This window comes from Macrotis lagotis, chromosome 5 (assembly GCF_037893015.1).
Source record: "Macrotis lagotis isolate mMagLag1 chromosome 5, bilby.v1.9.chrom.fasta, whole genome shotgun sequence".
In the NCBI taxonomy this organism is placed as follows: domain Eukaryota; kingdom Metazoa; phylum Chordata; class Mammalia; order Peramelemorphia; family Peramelidae; genus Macrotis; species Macrotis lagotis.
In genome coordinates, this window is record NC_133662.1 from 189,853,935 (window position 1) to 189,875,814 (window position 21,880).

Here is a 21,880-nt window from a genome sequence, read left to right on the forward strand (position 1 = left end):
CAAAATTGGGAAATCCTCATTCAGAGATTATTGAAATAAGGAAGGCATTGTAGGACAATGAGATGGAAATAGAAACTTAACAGGAATAAAAGGCAAGTTACTCTTAGCTGGGAACACATTGTTTCCTAAGGTTTATGGAAAGAGGCAGAGTATCCCAACTGTGCAACATTATAGGAATATCTAAAAGTAGGCAAAGAGACTGAAGTTCAGAGAGCTGTAAGCAGATCAGTTTGATTAGACCTTATCTCTTCTTGACCTGTTTTCTGGGTCAGCTTTTTTTAATAATGCTATTTCTTAAATTTTCTTCTGCCTTTTTTTTAATCTGTTGTGTTATTTCTTCCAGATATTCTTGTATTTCTGGTGGTCAGAACATTTTTTTCTTCTGAGGATATACTGGGATTTATTGTGAGATCACTCTCCTCTTCCAAGTCTATCCCAAGCATCTCTCAAACTAAAATAATTGCCTCACTATATTTGAAGGGGCTTGCTATCAATTCTAAAAGTAAACCTAAAACATTGACTTCAGGGCACTGGCTCAGGTTGAAAAATTTGGAGAACAAACACATTTTGTATATGTACTCTTTTAGCAAAGAAGGAAAGGTGGAAATCCCAAGCACAGAAACTGGTTCAAGTATCTAGATAGATAGATAGATAGATAGATAGATAGATAGATAGATAGATAGACAGACAGACAGACAGACAGATAGATAGATAGATAGATAGATAGATGGTAGATCGATAGATAGAGATCGATAGACAGACTAGGTATTATATATAACATATTCCCTCCCTCTTCCCCATGAAGAAATCTCCAGACAATCATCTTAGTCCTCTAACCAGGGATTCCCCTTCTGTTCCTACTTTCCAAATGAAATAGTCATTCTCCTGGCTTCCCTCAGTAAGCAGTGATTTTCTCTTGTTATCACACTAGTTTGGAACAAGTAGGAAACATTCAGCCTTCTGTCTTCACTTCATTTTATAGGTCAGCAATCTCAGTGGGCGCTATCTCCCTTCTCTCTCCTAGAAAAATGTCACTTACTTTCTATGGTACTTAAAATAATAGATTTAAAACCGAAAGATACCACAATGTTTCATCTAGATGAATGATTCTTAAACATTTTTTTGGTCTCAGGACTCCTTTGTAATCTTAAAAACTATTAAGGATTCTCAAAGAGCTTTGGTTGTGGAAAAGTATATTAAAGAGAAAAAAGAAGGCGTGTGAGTAAGGCAAGGCCCTCCACTGTGGAGAGAAAGAAAGCCACAAGCATGCTAAACAACTGTTTAGGAGCAGACAAGCTAAGGAGCACTACTAACACTGGGCATTCTTTTCTCCAGTCTTGGAAAGGGGCATTTGTAGATTAAATCTATCTGCTACCTTTGAAATACCTGTTTAGGTCACTAGTATATTGTCTCTCATAAGACTGTAAGCTCCTTGAGGGCAGGGATTGTCTTTTGCCTCTTTTTGTATCATTTAGCAGAGTGATTGGCATCTAGTATCTCTTAATGAATGTAGATTGATTGATTTCCCCTATGACCAATGGAAGAGGGAACGTGCCTTTAAAAAAGCATGTTCTTAGGATGGTAAACAAGCTGGATCCTCTCTCATGGTAGCTGAGGGAACCTTGCTCCAGATGCATCCTTATTTCTTCTTCACAAGGTAATTTTTTGTCATTTGTGACCTGGTTGCTTCTCCACAAAAGTAATTGCTCACATTTCTTGGAGGGTTGCTTCTTTAGCTATTCAGGACATGTTTTCCCTCACATGAAGACTTGTTATCTTGTGAAATCTCCAAATCTGTTACAGTTCTTTTCTTGGCAGGCCTCTAGCTTCACCCTACCAAACAAAAGAACTCTCAGATCAAATGATTTCTTTTTGAGGAGCTCTTTCTTTCACTCCTCATATCCAATCCATTGACAAAGCTTGTTGATTCTATTTCCATATCTTTTCTAAAAATCTGCTTCTCTCCATTCACACAGCAGTACCCGAGTTCATCATAATCCAAACATAATCCCTCTGTAGAATGACAGATTTTGATCAGTATACCAAAAAAAAACCAACCCAAAATTTCCTCCTAATTACTATTGTCCAAAGGTGGGTTTTCTGTTTTCAAAATGAAACTGAATAACCATTTGTTTGTATAGTTTCTGGGGTCCCTATCAAATAATACTTTGAGAGCAATAATATACAATACTACATAAGTGCATTAGAGGGAAGATAAACAAATGCTATATGAATTCCAAAAGAGAGATTACTAACAAGGGGAACAAGGGGAAGACTATTAAAGGTGCCATTTGAGTTAATTGGTTGGCTATTAAAAAAAGGTTCAAAAGTCAGAGCAGCTAGGTGGAGAAGTGGATAGAGCACAGGCCCTGGAGTCAGGAGGACCTGAGTTCAAATTCGAGCTCAGACACTTAATAATTACCTAGCTGTGTAACTTGGGCAAGTTACTCAACCCAGTTGCCTTGCAAAAATTAAATTAAATTTTAAAAAAGGTTCATTCCTGGAGCAGAGTATATAGTTTTTTAAAAACCTCACTAGATCCTACCAACTCTATCAACCAAACTCTTTGGGAAAATAAAAAGCTACCTATGAGATAGAGTACTGGTCCTAGAATCAGGAAGACCTGACTTCAAATGCTAGCCTCAGATACCCTACTGATTGTATAACCCTAGAAAAGTCACTCAACCCCAATTATTTCCCAAAATAACAAACAAAAGCTAGCTACATTTATTCTATTTCCTCTTCTCTCATTTAAAATAGCTAGCATGTATAAAGAACTTTGTAGTACTTTATAAATGTTATTTTGTCCTCAGGAAAAAAAAAATAGAGGTAGGGGCTCTTAATACCTGTTTTGCTGCTGAGAAAACTTAAGTTGAGAGAGGGTAGGTGCCTTTCCTAGTCTCAAAGATAGTAAGTATCTTAAGGGTAAGCCTTAGGGCTGTTATTGAACTCTAGTCCAGCCATTAAACTAACAGCTGCTTCTTCAACTTTTGTAACCTGGTTTCAGGTTTCATCACAAAACTTAAACTGCTTTCTCCCAAATTTTAAGGTCTTTTAAAATGTCCATCTCCTATCCTTTGTCATGCCTTATCTTTATCAACCTTTTTATTGTTTTTGGAGACTACTGACCACACTCTCTGCATCTTTAGGGTTTTTTCAGGCAGCTGAAGGGGTCTAAGTAATAGAATGCTGGACCTGGAGTTAGGAAGACTTGAATTCAAATTCAAACTCACTTTGCAGCTGTGTGATTATGGACAATTCACTCAATTTCTGTTTGTAGCTGTAAAATGGGGATAATAACAGTAGCTGTTATGGTCCCAGAAAAGTCCCCAATTACAGAACAGAGGCACTCGACACGATGGAGATGCAATAGCAAGGGTTTATTAAACTAGCTCGAGCTAGGGTTCCGTCCTAGGACAGGGCTAGGATCCTGGAACCCCGAGTAAAGTGAGGAGAGACCTTATATATGGTTCAGTGGAGGATTTCCAAGCATCTGCCTGCTGATTGTCTTGAGATGGTGCGGCGTGTTATTATTGGATGCAGGCCCTGGGAGAAGCCACCCTGTTGCATGGTCCGAGAGCTGACCCGGCAGAATCTCCAGGAGCTGATCAGGCAGAAACTCAGCAAGCTGACCAAGCAGAGACTTAGGAACAGAATTTAGGCAAAAGTTCAAAGGTTTCAACACTCAGGGTCTTACAGGCATTCAGGCAAAAGTTCATAGGTTTCGAAACTCAGGGTCTAATAAGACAAATTATGAAGGTTAACATATATTTAATTTGTTATTTTTAAAACCAAACTCACAGAAATCTTCAAAGGGCACTAGAATAGCCAACTGGCAGCTGTGGGCAAGGAGCAAGAATTCAGAAACCAAAAAAGCTGGTTCTGAATTCTAACTTTGCCATTTCCTAGCTTGGTGATCTTGGGTAAATCACATAAACTCTGTGCCTCTATTTCTGGCTATTCTGCAGTTTCTCACTCTGAATTTCAGGAGCAAAAGAAGCATTTTCCTTTCATATAAGGTATTCTCTAGTTCCATTTTCATGGTGGCTTACTACAATTTGCATCCTGTCTTCCACCTGCATTAATATTATCTTCTGGAAAGACTCTCCCATTTGCCTGTCAGTGTCCTGGTCTCACAACAGAGCGGGGTTTAAAAAATTATCTTGGTCAGTTTCCTGGGAAAAAACAAAAACAAAAACAAAAAACTTAGGAGAGGAGCCAGGAATGCTTCCCTTTCATCTGGTGATCTGTAATCCTTGCTAAATGAGTAATTATTTCACCTGTGGTTAAGGACAACTCCAGCCCAAGAGGCCTTGTTTTCTTTTCAATGTGTTTTGGAAAGCCTTTTCAAGTGGAGTTTGGCATTATAAAGCCAAGATCTGATCCTGTTAAAGATAGTTGCTAAGGAGACCATAGCCTTTAAATCATCTTGTCGGCTTCTAATGCCTATACACTATCCACCCACTCACCCAGTAGATACTTGCTTATGGAAAGAGATTTCTTTTGAGTAGGAAAAATTACTTTTTTTCCTTGTGAGAAAAGTAACAGAAATTCCCACATGCAGATACATTTCAAGGACATGATCTACTCCAAAAAAGGAAGTTTTATTGTGGAGTTAAAGCCCATAGCAATCAAAATACTTTCTCAATAGTGGAAGTAAAGTCAGTAGGAAAAAAAAGTTTGCAGAGCTGTTAGAGCAGCCCTCTGAGAGAGGTAGCAGAACTCACACTACTTCCCCACCCCCCACCCTGGGGGGGATTACATCACTATCTATAGGGGATGCCCTCTTTTCCTTGGAGAGATTATATTTCTGTTGACTTTAACAACATACTCTCTTCTGACCAAAGACATTTCCAGTTTAATTGGTACTATAGTAGGATGAAGCACAATCTGGGAAAGTGTGAATCTAGAACCTATCTTTGAGCTTAGTTTAAAAAAAAAATAGTCCAGGGCGTTTGCCTGAAATATCCAGAGATGAAATGATCTGCCTAAGGTAACAGTATCAGGACATGGGATCTGAACCCAGGTCTTTCTGATTCCAAGATCGACATTCTAACTCAGTACTCTAAACTGAAGTTAATATTACCTGGGCTACCTATCTCAGAAGGTTGTTTTAACAGTTGAAAGTTCTACTTTACATGAACTAAGATTTTTTGAGACAAGAGTCTATTAGGAGTTCTTAATCTTGGATTCTTGAATATTTTAATAACTATCGCTTTATAATTGATTTCCTTTGTAACCCTATGTATCTAAATTTTGTGCACCTAAAAACATCATTATGAGTCTAGCAGCTTAAACAATCAAAGGAGCCTTCCCCACCCACACACAAACATGGTTAATAAATACTGATCTTGGGGCAGCTAGGTGGCACAGTGGATAGAGCACCGGCCCTGTAGTCAGAAGGACCTGAGTTCAAATTTGACCTCAGACAGCCTAGCTGTGTGACCTTGGGCAAGTCACTTAACCCTATTGCCTTAAATAAATCAAATAAAATAAAAATGAAAGCAAGATATACTCATTTGCACTCTGGGCCAATCTAACCTACTCACGATCAGAATCTAAATAGAAGATTCTGGGAGAGGTCTTTCTAGGAGGTATGGGTTTACTGGTTATGCTTCACTGTGGAAGAAGATCAAAATGACATAACGTTTGCTTCAGATTACAATGTGTCCTTCTGTGGCTGATCAGACCAATAGGAGCTCAGGTTGGGCACAAATGGACCATGTGAACACCTGGAGAAGGTACTCTAAACTTCTATATGTCACAAGCCTTTGAGCTGCTTCAATTTTGCCTTCCTCATAGTATGCAGCACCCTCACTGATAAGGGCATGTCATGCTGGGTGCTCCTGTGCTGGTGTTTCCCATGCCACACAATCCATCCTAAAGTTCTTGAGAGAGATCTTCAGGAGTCCCAGTGTGTCTTCTTCTAACCCCCCCCCCCCACACCCACCCTGTGAGCATTTGCCCTGTTTTTTGGTTAATGTGTCCAGCCCCTCCTAGTTGCACTCCCTGTAGTAATACTGGAATGCTTGACAGCTTGGCTTGGGGAAAGACCTCAGTGTCTAGGATCTTCTCCTGCCAGGTGAGCTTCAGAATCTTCCCAAGACAATTTAAATGGAAGTGACTCAGTTTCCTGGCATGGCAGTGGTAGACCCGCCAGGTTTCACAGGCATCACAATGGCTCTGCAGACCCCCAGTTTGGTAGTCAGTCTCTCCCATGCTTTCTCTAGAAGCCCCCCAAATACTGAGCTAGCTCTGGTGATTTGTCAACCTCATCGTCAATGTGTAGGTCCTTGGAAAGGTCACTGCCAAGGGAAGTGAACTTGTCCATAGTACTTAAAACTGCTCCATTTGCTGTTAGCGAAGGTTCCATGTGGATGGTGTGGCGCTGGCCGATGGAGCACCTGAGTTTTCTTGCTGTTAATTGTTAGACCAAGTTAGCCAAGCAGCAGAGATTCCATCCAAACTCTGCTGCATCTTGGCTCCAGACTCTGCATTTTCAATTTAAAAAATAAATTAAAAAGGTGGGGCGGCTAGGTGGCGCAGTGGATAGAGCACCAGCCCTGGAGTTAGGAGTACGTGAGTTCAAATCTGGCCTCAGACACTTAATTACCTAGCTGTGTGGCCTTGGGCAAGCCACTTAACCCCACTGCCTCGCAAAATCCTAAAAAATTTAAAAATTAAAAAATAAGAAAAATGTTTTTTAAAAAAAGCAGACTTGCAAAAGAGTGGAGTGCAGGAGTACTGGGGGGAGGGGAAGAAGCGGGCTGAGGTGTGGGAGCTGGGGGGCGGGGCTGAGGTGTGGGAGCTGGGGGCGGGGCTGAGGTGTGGGAGCTGGGGGGCGGGGCTGAGGTGTGGGAGCTGGGGGCGGGGCTGGGGTGTGCTTGGCGGGGGCGGGGCTGGCTCAAGGCTAAAGGGCATCAAGTTCACCAGGTACAGACAGACCTGTTTCCAGGCTCCGCAGCGTCGGGGCGGGGACGGTCCCCATCCGGGGGCTTTGCCCTGAAGAGGGTCCCGGGATGTGGCTCGCACTCAGGGGAAGCCCCGGAAGAGACCCGACGCCAGTCCCGCTCCCGTTCTCGCGATCCCTTTCGGGATCTGGGTTCCGGCTCACCAGACTCGACGTTTCTCCGCCCACCGCTTTTCTCCTCCAATCCCGGCCCAGCTTCGCCGATCTCCCGGGGTTACCGAGCTGGGCTCGTTCCCCCGCCCTCTTGGCCGCTTCCAGTCTTAGGCTTCAGCTTCATTCTCGCGAGAGGCGGACGGCCCCTCCCACTTCCGGTTCGTCGGTCAGCTGCGGCGGCCGCGGCGGCTCCGGGACCAGATGGTCCCGACGGGGCGCGCCGAGCTCCCCGGGCCGCCAAGGACCCGGCTCTCCGGGCTCGTTGTTCGGGAGGAGACCCGCCTCATCCTTCCTGCGCTCGGGAGTCCAGCCCGCCCCTTTCCAGCGTGAACGCCCGAGCGGCCCCCGGCCCGGGCCCAGGCTGAGCCCTCCGCCCCCGGGCCGCCCGCTTGGAACGGGAATCGCGAGCCATCCGCCACAGGCCGCGCTGCTGCCGGCTCCGGAGCGGGCCGCCGGCCCCAGGGCGCGGCCGGGAGGGCGCCCGTGCCCGGGGCAGAGGCTGGAAGCTTTGGTCCCTGGAATGGAGGAACGGCCCCGCGCGCCCTGACCTGTAGCTAATGGCATCCTGAAGGGAGAGGGCCGGCGGCCCAGCCAGCACGCACCGGGCGGTTTGTAAATTGCTTGTTTTTGTTCTTGGTGAAGCGACTGTGGCTTTGGCCGGGCCGGCGGTAATCCTGTCGTTTTATGTTAACAGGCCGGTTACGCAAGTAAGTCCTTAATCTCCAGCAATTATGGCAGTGCCTTTACCTTGGAAGAAAGCTCTTCTGCTACTTCTGACCTCCCAAGCACTGTCTTTAGTGAAGAGCCTGGAAGAGGAGGAAGTCCCCGAAGAATGGATTCTCCTGCATGTGGTTCAGGGTCAGATTGGAGCGGGAAATTATAGCTATCTAAGACTAAATCATGAAGGAAAAATAGTGCTTCAAATGAAGAGCTTAAAAGGTGATGCAGATCTGTATGTTTCCGATACCACCCTTCACCCGAGCTTTGATGAATACGAATTACAGTCGGTAACTTGCGGCCAGGATGTTGTTTTTGTGCCTGCACACTTTCAGCGCCCTGTGGGGATCGGGATCTATGGACATCCGTCTCACCTTGAGAGTGAGTTTGAAATGAAAGTATATTATGATAGAACGGTTGTAGAATATCCACTCGGTGAAGCAGCTTATGCCATAGATGGTAAAGCTGCAAGCCAAAAGCAGCCTTACACGCCGGAAGACGCTTCTCAAGATGAAGAATCCATTATTTGGACAATAATAATTGGCATTTTGAAACTAATACTTGAGGTTCTTTTTTGATATCATTGAATAGACATACACTGGAATACAGTACCCTTAACCTGTGAAGTGGATTGTGGTTTGCTGTGAACAATGCTACCTTTTGTATGTTTCAGGAAATGAGGTTCAGCATACCTTTTCTATGGTGGGTGGGTGGGGGGAAAAAAGCCATATTTAGTTTTGTATTGTAATTCCCCACAAAATGAGGGCAGGGAGCACAAGATTTGTAGTTTTCTTTAAAGAAAGATGAATTCGTGTAAATGGAGAATGTACAATAAAAAGTGCTTAGACTTCATTTAAGTTTGTCAGATGAGTCATTAAGTATGGCACTAGTCATGTAAAATTTAATTAATTGGAGTATAGATTTTATATAAAATTTATGAAAATTTTATTAAATTTTAACTTTGTAAAATTTTGAACTATTTAGGATAACTTTATAATGATAATGCAAAAATTAGGATGATCAGTTTTTAAATGGAGAGTAATCATGTATTGTGAAATCAATCTCATTTTACCTTCCACTGCCTAAGAAATAATAGTACCAGGGCAGTTAGGTGGCATAGTGGATAAAGCACCAGCCTTGGAGTCAGGAGTACTTGGGTTCAAATGCAGTCTCAGACACTTAATATTTACCTAGCTGTGTGGCCTTGGGCAAGCCACTTAACCCCATTTGCCTTACAAAAACCAAAAAAAAGAGAAATCATAGTATTAATTACATATTTTCCTGCATAGTTTCCAGACAATTTACAAAGAAACATTAGCAACATGGTGGAGTGAAGCTAGAAATATCTTTGACCCCCAACAAGCCCCCCCCCCCCCCCAGCATACTCTTTAACACTCTCAGAAACCATAGAATAAAACCTCAGTACAACTGTGGTCAGTTTGTCACCTAGGGTTATTCAGTAAGGAACTGAAATAATGCTGAGACTTCATGAATCACAGTTTTAAAAAATGGAAGAAGCCTGAGAGAAGAGATTTCCAGAGAACCAAGATCACAAAGCTAATTATCTCTCACCCAGGTGTGTTAAAAATAATTTCATTTATTATATAGTTTGAAAGGTGATCCCTGAGATTTATTTAGGCTAAAAATTGTGATTTCTCTAAAATTATCATGGATTTTTAAAAAAAAGGTAATTTGCCAATGGCACAGGTCTACTGATTGAATTTGGTTGCAAAATCAGTTGTTAAACTATTGTACATTCACAACTATACTCAAACTAGTAGTCCATAGTTGGATGTCTGAAATGAGGAAAGCCATAAGTTTTAGGCTTAATTTCTAAAACTTAAATTTTTTAACATTCCTCAACTGAATTTTCAGAAAGGTGATTTTATCAAACTTAAAATTAGACTTACAGAGAAGTTATCTGTAACATCCTAGAAATAAGTCAACTTGTAGAACTTAAGTACATATTTAAAAATTGAAAAATGTTTTATTGTCAACAATATGAGTGTTTCACAAAGTGGTAAATTGGCACCAAAATTTTCACAATGCAAATAAGTGTCAGGGTAAAAATTGTAATTTTATCCCTCCTTGCTGGTTTTTCCCCTTCTGCCCCCTCTCCTGGGTGTTGGGGGCGCTCTTTGACAGCAATCACAAATCCAGCGACCTAGGAGAAAAATTACTGATTAATATAAAGATTTTTTTACATATATCAACATCTAAGATATCTTCAAAATCTTTCTCCTATAGCATCACTAATGATAATTCTTGAGACAAAGGAGAAAATGTCAGAAAATGTGAAGCCACCTTAAAAAACCCCACCATTTCCAATATCACATGAGTTTCTACGGAGCAGAACTCAATTCAACAAATTATGCAAATAGACTGAATTACTGATTCAACTTTTAGTACTACATTGTTGCATAGAGCCAAAAAATGCTTTAAACACTTTCAGAAATTATCATTCTAAGAAAGTTCAGTAAATACAGATCCTGGAATAAGATGTTTGATTGAATTTCACTTCAGTTGTCCTGTTCTTGCGAATTATAGTTGTGCTTGTCTATACAGTATTGTCAGTGCATGGCTATTCAATTTTTATAATAATACTTTAAACACATCAAATATATAACTGCACCATAACAGTATCATGCATGAATGTCCTGCAGTCTGACTTGATATATCATCACTTTAGTATAATTTCTGGGTATCTTTATTTTTAGGCATATTTTACACTGAAATTTCTGGAAAACTGCAAAAAAAAGTTTTTAAAATTACATATATCTAAAATAAAATTATACATTTGTTTTGCTTTACATCAAGTTACCAGAGCAAAAGCTTGTATTATTTAATTTTCTACCTAACAAAATTGAAGGTGTTGTGCTGCTTCAATAAAGGCACTGAAATTATATAGACATGTATGAACTTAAAACGGTAGTTTCATTACATTAGTGTGAAGCTAATGTATTAAGTTGACTGTGCAAGTGAAAATTTAGAAAAATACAATTCAAAACTTTTGAAACTGATTCTTTTACTTTAGCCAGTTTGGAACTGACATTTTTGAAAAACAGTGCTTAAATTCCACATTTCAGAATACATTTCTCAAATGGTATTTAATACAGTGTTTTTTATTTTGCCAAGTAAATTTCTTTAATTCAAATCTTACCAAATAGACAGATTATTATAAATAGAATTGCCTAAAGTATTCCATGATAAATTATTAAGCAGTCTCGATTTTTATCACTAACTAGTTTGTAAATGTAAATATAGATGAGTCCTCTGGTCAGTAATTCATTGAAATAGTCATTTTAGTAGTACCTACTGACTAAAAAAACACTAGATAGCACTGATAGATACACAAAGACATGGCCTCCACCCTCATAGAGTTTAATGTTAATCTGCATGTTTCTATTTAATCTTGAGCAATGTTGAAAGAGTCTATTACAACAAAATGCTAAGACTGATCTTAGTTGATTACCTGATGGAATAGCACCAAGCCCCACACAAAAAGTGTGATAACCTCTGTCACATACATCACAGAACATCATTTCTTCTTCATGATGGGGCTGTCCACATATAATGCATGTTTTACATTCCATACACTGCCATGGGTAGGTCTTAATTATAGAAACAAGCTCCATTGTCATGTCCAGGCAAGAAGGATGGCCTAAATCAAAACCAATATTAGTAATACTTGATACAAATTTCACATTTTCATTAAGTTTTATTAAAATCACAAAAAGATGATTTTTACTGAAAAGTCATGTTAAGACTATGTGAAAGAAAACTGCATACACTTGCAAAGTATTTGCTATACTTTTTAACTTGGTTGAAAAAAATTTTTTTTGAAACAATTTAGCACTTAAAAATTTAAGAGATACAGCAATACTTACCACTATTATCACATTGGGAGCAGTGTATAAGTGATTCAGCCTTTCCTTTCTTGTTGGACTCCTTACCCTTCAGACAAATCCCACACATAGCATTTGGAATGACCTTTGGCTGGAAGGGTAGAAGAGGGCTATAAATTCATGCCAGAAGAACTTAGTATGGGTTTAAAAGGAATTTTAATGTATCTCCTTATTTTTACTTTGATAATTTGCTAAAGAAGAATTCTTTTGTACAGTATAGCTCAACACAAATAGGTTTGCAAAAGAATATGACCTACTAACTAAAGGTCTTGGATTTTGATTTTAATTGAATTGTAGGTTAAAAATATGCTCTTGTTATGGCTACATTTACACTCCTCAAATATCAGTGAAAATAATTTGTATCAAGGACTTGAAAGAAAATTTAAACAATGTTGCACTTTCCTCTTCCAACTAACAAAATTTTATATGGAAATTATATTTCCCATTGTAGAATAAAAAGTTAGGTTTTATAAAATTTTCAAGTTAGTGATACTGCATGACCAGGTAATATCTAGGATTTTGGGGGGGTACATATTAAAAATTAACTGTTATCAGTCTATGAGAAATTAGATTATAAAATGAACCAATGTTTTTTAACATTTAAAACTCACAATGGCTTCATGAATATACTTGTTACTTGCAAAATGTCTATGTGAAAACTAGATTTTGTGATTGTCCCCTTGTATACTGCACAAATTCATTAAAATAAATGAAAGGGAAAAAAGTTCACTTCTGTGTACCAAACATTTGTTAGGGGAAAAAAGAAATCTTCAGAAAGGCAAGACAAGAGTAGCATTTTTAGTCATTTGTGATAAAAAGCCCTTAGAAAATGAGCCAGCAATCCTTAACTTGCTTTCACAAAAAGAATGAGAACAAAAAAATTTTTTATATTTTTCATCAAGATACACAAGTTTTATTGCCAAAGTTTATCCTGCTTCACTTTATAATGCATAATCCAAATTGAAGTGTTGAGGATTTAAATATACTTTATAGTAATATATACATATATATAACACACATACATACAAATACACACATACACACATATATAACCAGAATTCAAGCTGTGCTTGCTATATTTTCTGTTCTCCTGCTGCAATCCAATCATACCCGTAAAGCAGTAGAAGACAGTTTAAATCCTTAACCGATGTTTGTTGGTACCAAACAAATACAGTTAGTTGAAAATAAAGAAACATGTTCCACATTCAGTGGGTAAGAAGAAAGGGAAGGTGTGACCAATTGGAAAAGGACAAAGCTGGTAGAAAACAAGTTTTCAAGCCAAAAAAGGTAGAGGAAATTATTAAATGAAAAACCATTTACGCCCCTTTTGATTAAAACTTTCAAACGTCTTAAGTTTTAAAGTTTTCATTCATAAAATTCCAAATACTCTGAAGAGCTCCGTATCTATTCATTCCCAAATTAACAATCTTAAGACAATTTTGAAAACTCATTTTGTCACCTTCATTAGCTGTAAGGCCTGAAAAGTTTGTTCTTTGTTTAAAAGCTCTTTTAAATGTCCTTGGCAAAAGATGACAGAGGCATTCATAAGGAATTTTTTGCTTATTTATTTAAAAAAAGCAGTCAACCTGTATTATACATAAATATAATAAAAACAATAAAATAAATCTAAACATTCACAAATGTCTCTACAAAATAATAAATATCATGGAAGTGAAAACATACATAGAAAACTTTACTGTTCCCTATTCTATACCTCCTCTAGGTCTACCTTTATATTTATACCCTGGCTCCCCCCAACAAAAGGATAGTGTCACAGCTCCAACCGCAGTCTTGCAGTGTTTTACCCTCTGTTGTTACTGCTACATTCTAAGCATAAGGTTCTCGGATTTTCCTAAAGCAAAATGAAACAAAAACTCTAAAAATTCACTAGCAAGTGCACTTCTCTAATGCAAATTCTAATTCAAATATGATTGAGTCTGTAACTGCCATAATATATAGCAGAAAATTCCCTCTCAATCCACCAAAGCTAAGGAGAAATTTGGTTATTGTACCTGTGTGCTACATGTACCAGGTATATTTATTTTTAATACTTGAATTTTAAAATAAGATACTGGCATAGTATCAGTTTTCTCTAACATGTTTCACTAAAAACAGTGAAGTCCTACCCCCATAATATTAAGTTCTAAGAAAAGGTTCTCCAATTATAGAAGTTCCTTTACAAAACAATGCAAAAGAAACAAAATGCAAAGCTATAGTCACATTCCAGAGCAATTCAAGTTCTACAATCATAAAAATACATGAAAAAATCTATAAGAAAAGAAGACACCAGGAAAAGTCTAAGTTTACTTTTAAACTTGATATCATCTTACCCAATGGTCTTCATTATGATAAAAAAAATTAAAGGAGGGAGGGAGGGAGGGAGAGAGAGAGAGAGAGAGAGAGAGAGAGAGAGAGAGAGAGAAATGGGGGAGGGACAGGGAAGGAAGAGGAGGGGAGAGAAAGAGAAGTGGTCAAAGTGAGAGAGACCCTTGTGGCGTTGCTGCTTTAGCTTAGTCTCAATCAAATGCTCTACTCATTCAATCATTCTGAGTGCTATAAGAAGTCAGACTGCTTGGGAGTAGGATTTTCACATAAAACAGATATAAAATATTTTGGGGGATCAAGTCTTTCAAGTGGATGTAGGGACAAGGGATAAAGGTAATAATGTGCAAAACTCTCCTTAAGATTCAGAGAACAGAACCCTGTGGTGGCCAATTGGGATAATAAGTCTTATTTCCTCTAGGTGCAGCAACATCAAAGTTTTATATTTGCAACAAACTAAATGACATGTATTCTAACAGTCCTAAGCATCTTTTAAAAAGTCTTGCCCCCTAAAAAAAAGTTTTTCATGTATAACACATCAGTTTTCCTGCTTGGGGGAAAAAATAATCAAAAGCTAAATGAAACTTTAATAGCAGTGCTAACTCAATATAGATTTTAATTATATACTTGTAGTCCTATAGTCTAACAATGATTTATTGTCAGGTTAACGTAACCTAGAAAATACTCTTATAAACTAAGGGCAAGCACAAGTGAATTTAGAGCAAAACACCATAAAACATTTTAAAAACTTACATCTTGTTAAGTCTGAATATAGCCTTCAGCTTAAAGTACCCCAAAATTTAGGCACATTCTGGTAAATCAATACTGGTTACATTTTTTTTCATACCAAGGTTAACTTTTACTAAGCATGTTCATATTGAATCTTTTAAGTTTCAGATACATGTTATATCTTCAGAGTTGTCACTGAAATCAATGAACAGAACTCTAAATCTTTTAAGTATCAGAAACATTAAGTACTGAAAACTATGGAGAAAGATATACATGCTTCATGATGTGTTCTAACAACTGTGGGTGCTAAACTTTCAAGTTAATGTGTAACTGTTTCTTAGGCATTAAACCAATGATAGTATTGAATTACTAGATGTTCATTTTTAGTCTGAAATATTACATACATAGTTTAATGTTAAATTCAACATCCCCTTTTCTTACCCATGATTAGTCTAGTTTCTTCCTCCTATGCTCAAAAAGATCACTTAAGATTGAGAAGAATTAGACTAAAATAGGACAATGAACTTATAAATTTGTTACTCTCATCTAAAGTTCTTAGTTGTATTGGACCAGCAGTAATATATTCGCTCATTAAAATTCTTAAATCTTTGGATTTCATTTGCTTAAAATTACTGGGAAGATATCTAAGTAATAAATAACTAAATAGCTATGTACTATGTGTTAAAATGTAATTGTTAAAAACTATTTATTTTCAATGTTTAAGCCACCCCTGGGAGAGCAGATACTGATTGTAGTTTAAAATACTTATGTTAGAGACTGTAAAAACACATACTTAAGTGGTCTATGGAAGCATTTTTCAATTAGTTACAAAATAACTGGTGGGTGTTTGGCTTAACAAAAAAAAGTTAATACTTACAGAAAAGGGGAAAGCTATAAACAGCTTACTAAAACTTTTTCTCCTAAAATATTGACCCAACTCAACAAACTCCTCTAAACCCCCAACTCTTCCAAAACAGGATTTAACATCTCTACTCAATAAAATCCTCCTGACCACTTTTCCCCATATCTTTCCTTCAGGACAACTTCAAATAAACTATTAAATACTGTGAAAAAAAAACGATCACCAAGTATCTATTTTCACATTTTAACCCTATTTTCCAACATTTTGAAATACCTTTAGATGAAAAACACTCTACCATCTTCCTTAACACTACCCTAAATTTAAAACTGTACAGCTAAATTCCAACTCCTTTTATGCTGTACTTAATCTCAAACTATAAAATAGAGCACTCAACCTTCCAAGTCTCCCTCTTCTCTGTCCTAAATATTGATAATTCATTTTGGAATTTGAGCGTACTCAACATTTCCACTGAATTATCATCCTGTATACATTGTTCAAAGAGACCACTTAAAAACTAAAGAACTGAACTAAGTTAAAAAACTGCATTGATGCAGAACTATATTCCTCATATTTAATAAATTTTGTAGCAGAAGTCTGACATTCTAAATAGCTGTTCTCCCCAAAAGTGACTACCCTTAGCTGGTGGATCAAATAATCTATAGTCTAAATTAATTTTGGATTTTCTCAGTGAAAGGCACTCTAGATATTTTATAATTAATCTAACTATATATCCATCTGTATAGTGAAACTTTACAGCATAGAATTGGTTTGGCTCTTCTAAGTACTGATACACAATTACAGGTATTAAATGCCAGCTAGCTGTGATTATTACCTTAAAGCGAGGGTGAAATAAATGTAAAATTATTGCCTAGAAAATAAATTTTTTTTAAATGCATACTTGCCTGAATATTTTTAAGGGGAAAAAAATTTTCTATTATAATCTGTTACGATACAGAAACAAAAAGCTACTAAATAGCCAAAGTAACAGAAAAGCACCCAGTGAATAAAGCAAAAAGGAAGGAAGCAAACAGATCGAACACACCACAGAGGAGCAGCTAGTGAAGTACGGCAAGCAGAAGTTCCATATTTTGAAAACCAAAGTTAAATATTTCAGGGAGAGAGGCTGGTCAGAAAGAAGCTGAGTCAGGGGCTTTTTTCTTCTACCTTGTACCCAGGAACTGACTTGGAGAGGACAGAACGTTTGGAGCCCTCTTTTCTTGGCGTAGCTGTTTTCTCTCTTGTTTTCTGTCTTCCCTGAAAAGAATCCTCCTGGTTGTCTGTAGGGCTTTCACCTTCAGATACATTGCCAGAAGAACTGTCCTAAAATAAAATAGCACAACATTTCTTTGGAAGGAAGATAGGTTTTATTTTGAGTTTTGTATCTTAAATTATAAAAAATGTTTTAAAAAGGATTATTTAATTTAAAAACAGGGTGTCTTCCCATCTTGATGAAGTTTTAAGCTTTAAAATCCATTAAAATAGACTCTTCCCTCCCCCTCCCAAATGGAGACCGAAGAAGTTCAGATGAACTCTGCTATCATTTCTTAAATGATTTAGTAAAAAAAATTTGCTGGAAAACCTAATTTATGATTCTGGTTTTTTTCACTGACTTAGTACAAAATAAATTAGCAAAAGGAACTGAATTATTTCATACATTTACAATCCACTTAATTCTTACTATACATATACTAAACTCTTATTAGAATAGTTTTTGTTACTTTAAAATAACGTACACAGATTTTTACTTTGAATTTAATAACAGATCATCAATAGGACAGAAGAAAGCACACTGGTGATCATGAAGAACTTTCTGAGCTTTTTATAAATTGTAAAATGTAATCTGAAATAAAAGAAATGAGATATATAAATGCTACTCTAATCTTTCCAAGACAGCAATATTATCCAACTTTCATATTTAAATAATAATTAATTTCAAGCAGTACACCTTGGAAATAAATCGTTAATATGGGGAAGGACATGAATTCTTTCAGGTCACTAGATTCTCCTGGATTGGCTGATTTATAATCTGTTTATGTCACCTAGTTGAGATATAGTAAAATCAAAGCCATGAACTCAAATTTTTTTAGTCAGAAAACTTTGCCCTATTTTGGTTGCAAAATATACCTCAAACCTTTGCCAAGTGTATGCCTTTGGTCCCGAGGCAAGGACATTAATTACATATACACCTCAGTGGTAAACAACTCAAAGCAAATATCCTAAAGATGAATAGACTCAAGAAGACAGTCTTCATTATTATTTTTTTTTTAGGTTTTTGCAAGGCAAATGGGGTTAAGTGGCTTGCCCAAGGCCACACAGCTAGGTAATTATTAAGTGTCTGAGACCGGATTTGAACCCAGGTACTCCTGACTCCAAGGCCAGTGCTTTATCCACTATGCCACCTAGCCGCCCCAACAGTCTTCATTATTAACATTATTTTCATTAACATAATTTCAGCAATCTGAAGGTGGTACTACTACTTTGCCTCCAAAAGTGGAGCAATATAGTCTTAATTGAATATTCTCTTTAAATCTTTAAACATGTTGTGATGACGTACTTTTTAAATGCTTTTAAAAATGAGATCTAATAAAGTTGAAAACTTTTTCAGCAGCTTTAGTGAATGTCTTGTTTATCATTTTACAAATCGTTAAAAAAAAAACTAACAAGAAAAGGTCTATGATTCAAAATTTAATAAAGGTGCATATAGTTTGTGTGTATATACATATTTGTCAAACTTTTTCCAAATCTACATAACCTCCCTTTATTCAAAACTGAAAAAATACTAATAATGACAATATTAAGCAATAAAAATAATTTTTGTATAAAGCAATTATCAAACTTCAAGAAGGGAAAAGCATTAATCCATCAAATAATATTAATATTCCATCTTACCGAAGTGCCTTTGTTTTTTCGTTTTTCATCACCTCGACCATCTTCTGCATCATCTGAGTCTCCATCACTGTCTAAAGCAGGCAGCTCAGGATCCAGGGGTGGTTCATAGAGTGCTGTGTTTAATGGCAAATAACGTAGTTCATCTGGTGAGTACCTAAAATTAAGTGACAATTCTTCTCAGTATTTAGTTTGCCGTGACATATTCATGGAATATCTTTAATTCAAAGCTTAAAAAAATTATTTGCAGGATCATAGGATTTAGAAACTGAACGGGATCTTGAATCATCTCAACCAACTCCCACATTTTACAGAGAAACAAACTAAGGATATTGTCATTTATTTGTCCTGACAGAAAGATGCTAAATGACAGAGCTAGTTTGATTGGACTCCAATGAGACCACCTTCAGTGCTTCTTCTATTGCCTTCAAACAACTCAAAATGGTTTTAAAGAGAAAATCTTAACATTTTGTTCACTGGATAATACAAACCATACATTATATGTTACTATGACACTATGGGAGGGGAATAGAGAGGGGATCAGAATGAAAGTGGCATGCTCTGCAGAGTGTGGATTTCAATAACATATTAAATCTTTCTAAGCCTGATAATTCACCTCCAGATAAATTTAGTACTCTCTATCACAATCCCTTTCATCTAAATTAGGAGTTGGCAAGACCTAGTTCTTCTGGTATCAGTTACTAGCCCTCCTCTTGATTCACTGGTGGAAGTATTTTGCCCAAAGTTCAAATTCCCCACAATATAAAGCCTGCCAAAAGGAAAGGGGGTAGGCTAGCTTATCCCTTTTAAAAAAGTTGTTGACCTGGCTGAATTAAAGATTATTGTGTACTGCTGGGTGGGTGTGGGTGGTTCAATTCAATTCAAAGAGTTCTAGAATAAGGGAGAAAAAACTGGAATAATGTGGAGAGTCTGGAACAGAAAAAAAAATTACCTTAACCTTGCATTGTTAAAGAGAATTTTTTTTTTATCAAGTTAAGAGAAACTAAATAAACTCAGTGCACTTGGGGGATTGGTAGAGGAGGCCAGAGTCAGACATGGTGTGCCTAAGGTTTCTACTTTCTCCATGCTCCAAGGAAAAGAAGAAAAGTAGAGCTGTATATTGGAAAGTCAGCAGAGGAGAGAACTAGCTTACAGTGTACCCTATAGACAAGGTTCAAATACATTTTGAACTAAATAACCCTTCCCTAAAATTGACTTAAGGAAACCTGAGCCCCTTAATCTGACATTTGATGCAGACAGACTTTTTGATAGTTTTACAGTTAAAACTAGCTCAGTTCAAAAGTCAGTCAATAGCTAATTCTAACAAAAAAGTAAAAATTCTAAATACCTTTTGTAATATTCCTGGAACTGTCCTGGGATAAGGGCCACTGGATACGAACTAACCTTTGTTCGTTCTGTAGGCAATACTTTGTATTTTCCTTGAGGCACCTGTATAACCTGCATTGAGTTTAATTAGAGAAAATAGTTTTAAATAAATAAATATATGTTAATATCACTTTCATATATAGTACATAACATATATATAGTTAAATGTTATATGTAGTTATGCATAACTATATATGAATTGTGTGATACAGCAAGTAAAGACAAAGTTGAAGAGCCCGTTTTCAAGGAATTTATATTCTGCTATATAGTTAATAGTAGTAGCTAACATCCTAGATTTTCAATACATTTTTCTATTCCATTTAATTGATTTTTTTATTCTTGCTTCTTTTCTTGCAATTATCACTATGTAATTTTATTTGTTTAAAGTTTTATTAGGAAAAGGGACAGGTATACCACCTCATTCTATTACTGGAAGCAAGTGGGGCTTGAATCATAACTATTATCAGACATTCATTAGGCAAAGGCAGGAAAAGTAGAGAAAATTGGTACCTCTAATGTAATAGCTATTTATATTAACTGATCAATTTAAACTATCGTACATGTGTGTCTGTACATCAAAATAGGCTTATTGGAAGCAAGTAGGGCTTGAATCATAACTGTTATCAGAAATTCATTAGGCAAAGGCAGGAAAAGTAGAGAAAATTGGGACCTCTACTATGTTAATTATTATATTAATTGATCTCTACTATTAGCTATTTATATTAATTGACCAATTTAAACTATCCTACATGTGTCTGTAAATCAAAATAGGCTCTTCTTTCTTCCATCCGTTCTCGGTTTAAATTGCTGTTAAATTCGGCAGCTTTCTTGGCAGCTTTCTTAATGTATTCCGGCACTTTACTGGCTTCCACCTTCTGAGTGTTTTGTTGTTGCATTTGCTGAAATAATGGTAAAACTAGAAGTCAAAACAAAACTTGTAAAACCTTACCCTTCCACAGTTAAGAAAAGCAGATTTTAATTAGAGATCACTTACAGAATATTCTTTATAATGATCTGTTATTCGCTGACGTTCTTTTTCTTGAAGAATAACGGAATATTCAGCATGTTTAGCAGGGTATTCTTTTATCATTAGATCAATTACTTCATCACTACGCAATGCTGTTAGACCTATTTTGGATAAAAAAGAATAATAATGCTAAAAGGATATATCACTTTGCTGACAAACACATTTTCCATCTACCTGCAAATATTTAAAAGGTTTCTCAATTTTCAAAACTGTAAATACTCTTGCTAATATTTGCAAGTTAAAAATCAGAAAGTTATAAACTAAAACTAAACAAACAAAATAGTTTATTAAAAAATTAAAACTACTGACAATTTTCCAAAAGTAACAAAGACCTAATTTTTATGCCAGCTCAAATTCGATGCATTAAAACTTATCACCTTTTTTACTTTAACAATTTAAAGCTAGTGTTAAACTGCAGGTCAATTGCACCCAAAATACCAGAGTCCCCAGAACAGTCTAAAATGTAACTGGAAAACAATTAATAAAATAAGAATAAGAATAATACACATAAGTAACATTAATGTGTGGTTTCCTAAGTCAATATTCAGCAACAGTGATCCTTAGATATGTTTATTGACCCCATTTTTATTTGAATTTAACACCACTAGCATAAAAAGTTAACTCCCTCTACCTATAACAAAAAGATCACAACTCTCTTTGCATAGGAGATAGTCTTCATAAATATCAACTGCTGAAAAAAATTTATTTTTTGTGCATGGTCAACCTTCTGGGGATGAATTTCTAAACTGAACCTGATTAGTCCCTCAAAACAATTTAAGAAAATTTTTGTGTATTGTATAATTTATTGTGAAGTTTTTCCTTTAAATTATAAGAGATTTTATTTTAGGATCTAATTTTTTAACCTAGGTTATTAATTTTTGTCTAATATTTTAAAAAGGCAAATATCCAAAGGGAGGAGTCAA

The 21,880-nt window shown here is 36.7% G+C and overlaps 3 protein-coding genes across 10 annotated transcripts in view; 1 reads left to right on the forward strand and 2 right to left on the reverse strand.

The window, feature by feature from the left end:
* WDR27 (WD repeat domain 27) overlaps positions 1-7,079 on the reverse strand; it is a 292,990-nt gene extending 285,911 nt beyond the window's left edge. For all 3 annotated transcript variants that reach the window (XM_074188085.1, XM_074188082.1, XM_074188083.1), the window contains exon 1: positions 6,946-7,079. The gene's annotated coding sequence lies outside the window, so the exon portion shown is untranslated. The remainder of the gene's footprint in view (positions 1-6,945) is intronic.
* Positions 7,080-7,617: 538 nt separating this feature from the next.
* On the forward strand, positions 7,618-10,660 carry C5H6orf120 (chromosome 5 C6orf120 homolog). Of its 2 annotated transcripts, none has more exons than XM_074188095.1 (2): positions 7,618-7,735; positions 7,818-10,660. In XM_074188095.1, exon 2 carries the CDS (start codon positions 7,855-7,857, stop codon positions 8,416-8,418), a length of 564 nt encoding a protein of 187 aa, XP_074044196.1. In that variant the 5' UTR covers positions 7,618-7,735; positions 7,818-7,854; the 3' UTR covers positions 8,419-10,660. The 2 variants fall into 2 exon arrangements, with proteins under 2 accessions (XP_074044196.1, XP_074044195.1); XM_074188094.1 differs by having other exon boundaries at positions 7,636-7,731.
* Positions 9,802-21,880, reverse strand: part of PHF10 (PHD finger protein 10) — a 31,074-nt gene continuing 18,995 nt past the window's right edge. For all 5 annotated transcript variants that reach the window (XM_074188092.1, XM_074188091.1, XM_074188093.1 and 2 more), the window contains 8 exons: positions 20,925-21,058; positions 20,680-20,829; positions 19,893-20,002; positions 18,548-18,701; positions 16,823-16,978; positions 11,728-11,836; positions 11,313-11,501; positions 9,802-10,004 (listed from right to left, as the gene is read on the reverse strand). In XM_074188092.1, the coding sequence (XP_074044193.1) occupies positions 9,919-10,004; positions 11,313-11,501; positions 11,728-11,836; positions 16,823-16,978; positions 18,548-18,701; positions 19,893-20,002; positions 20,680-20,829; positions 20,925-21,058 (1,088 nt within the window). In that variant the 3' untranslated portion in view covers positions 9,802-9,918. The remainder of the gene's footprint in view (positions 10,005-11,312; positions 11,502-11,727; positions 11,837-16,822; positions 16,979-18,547; positions 18,702-19,892; positions 20,003-20,679; positions 20,830-20,924; positions 21,059-21,880) is intronic.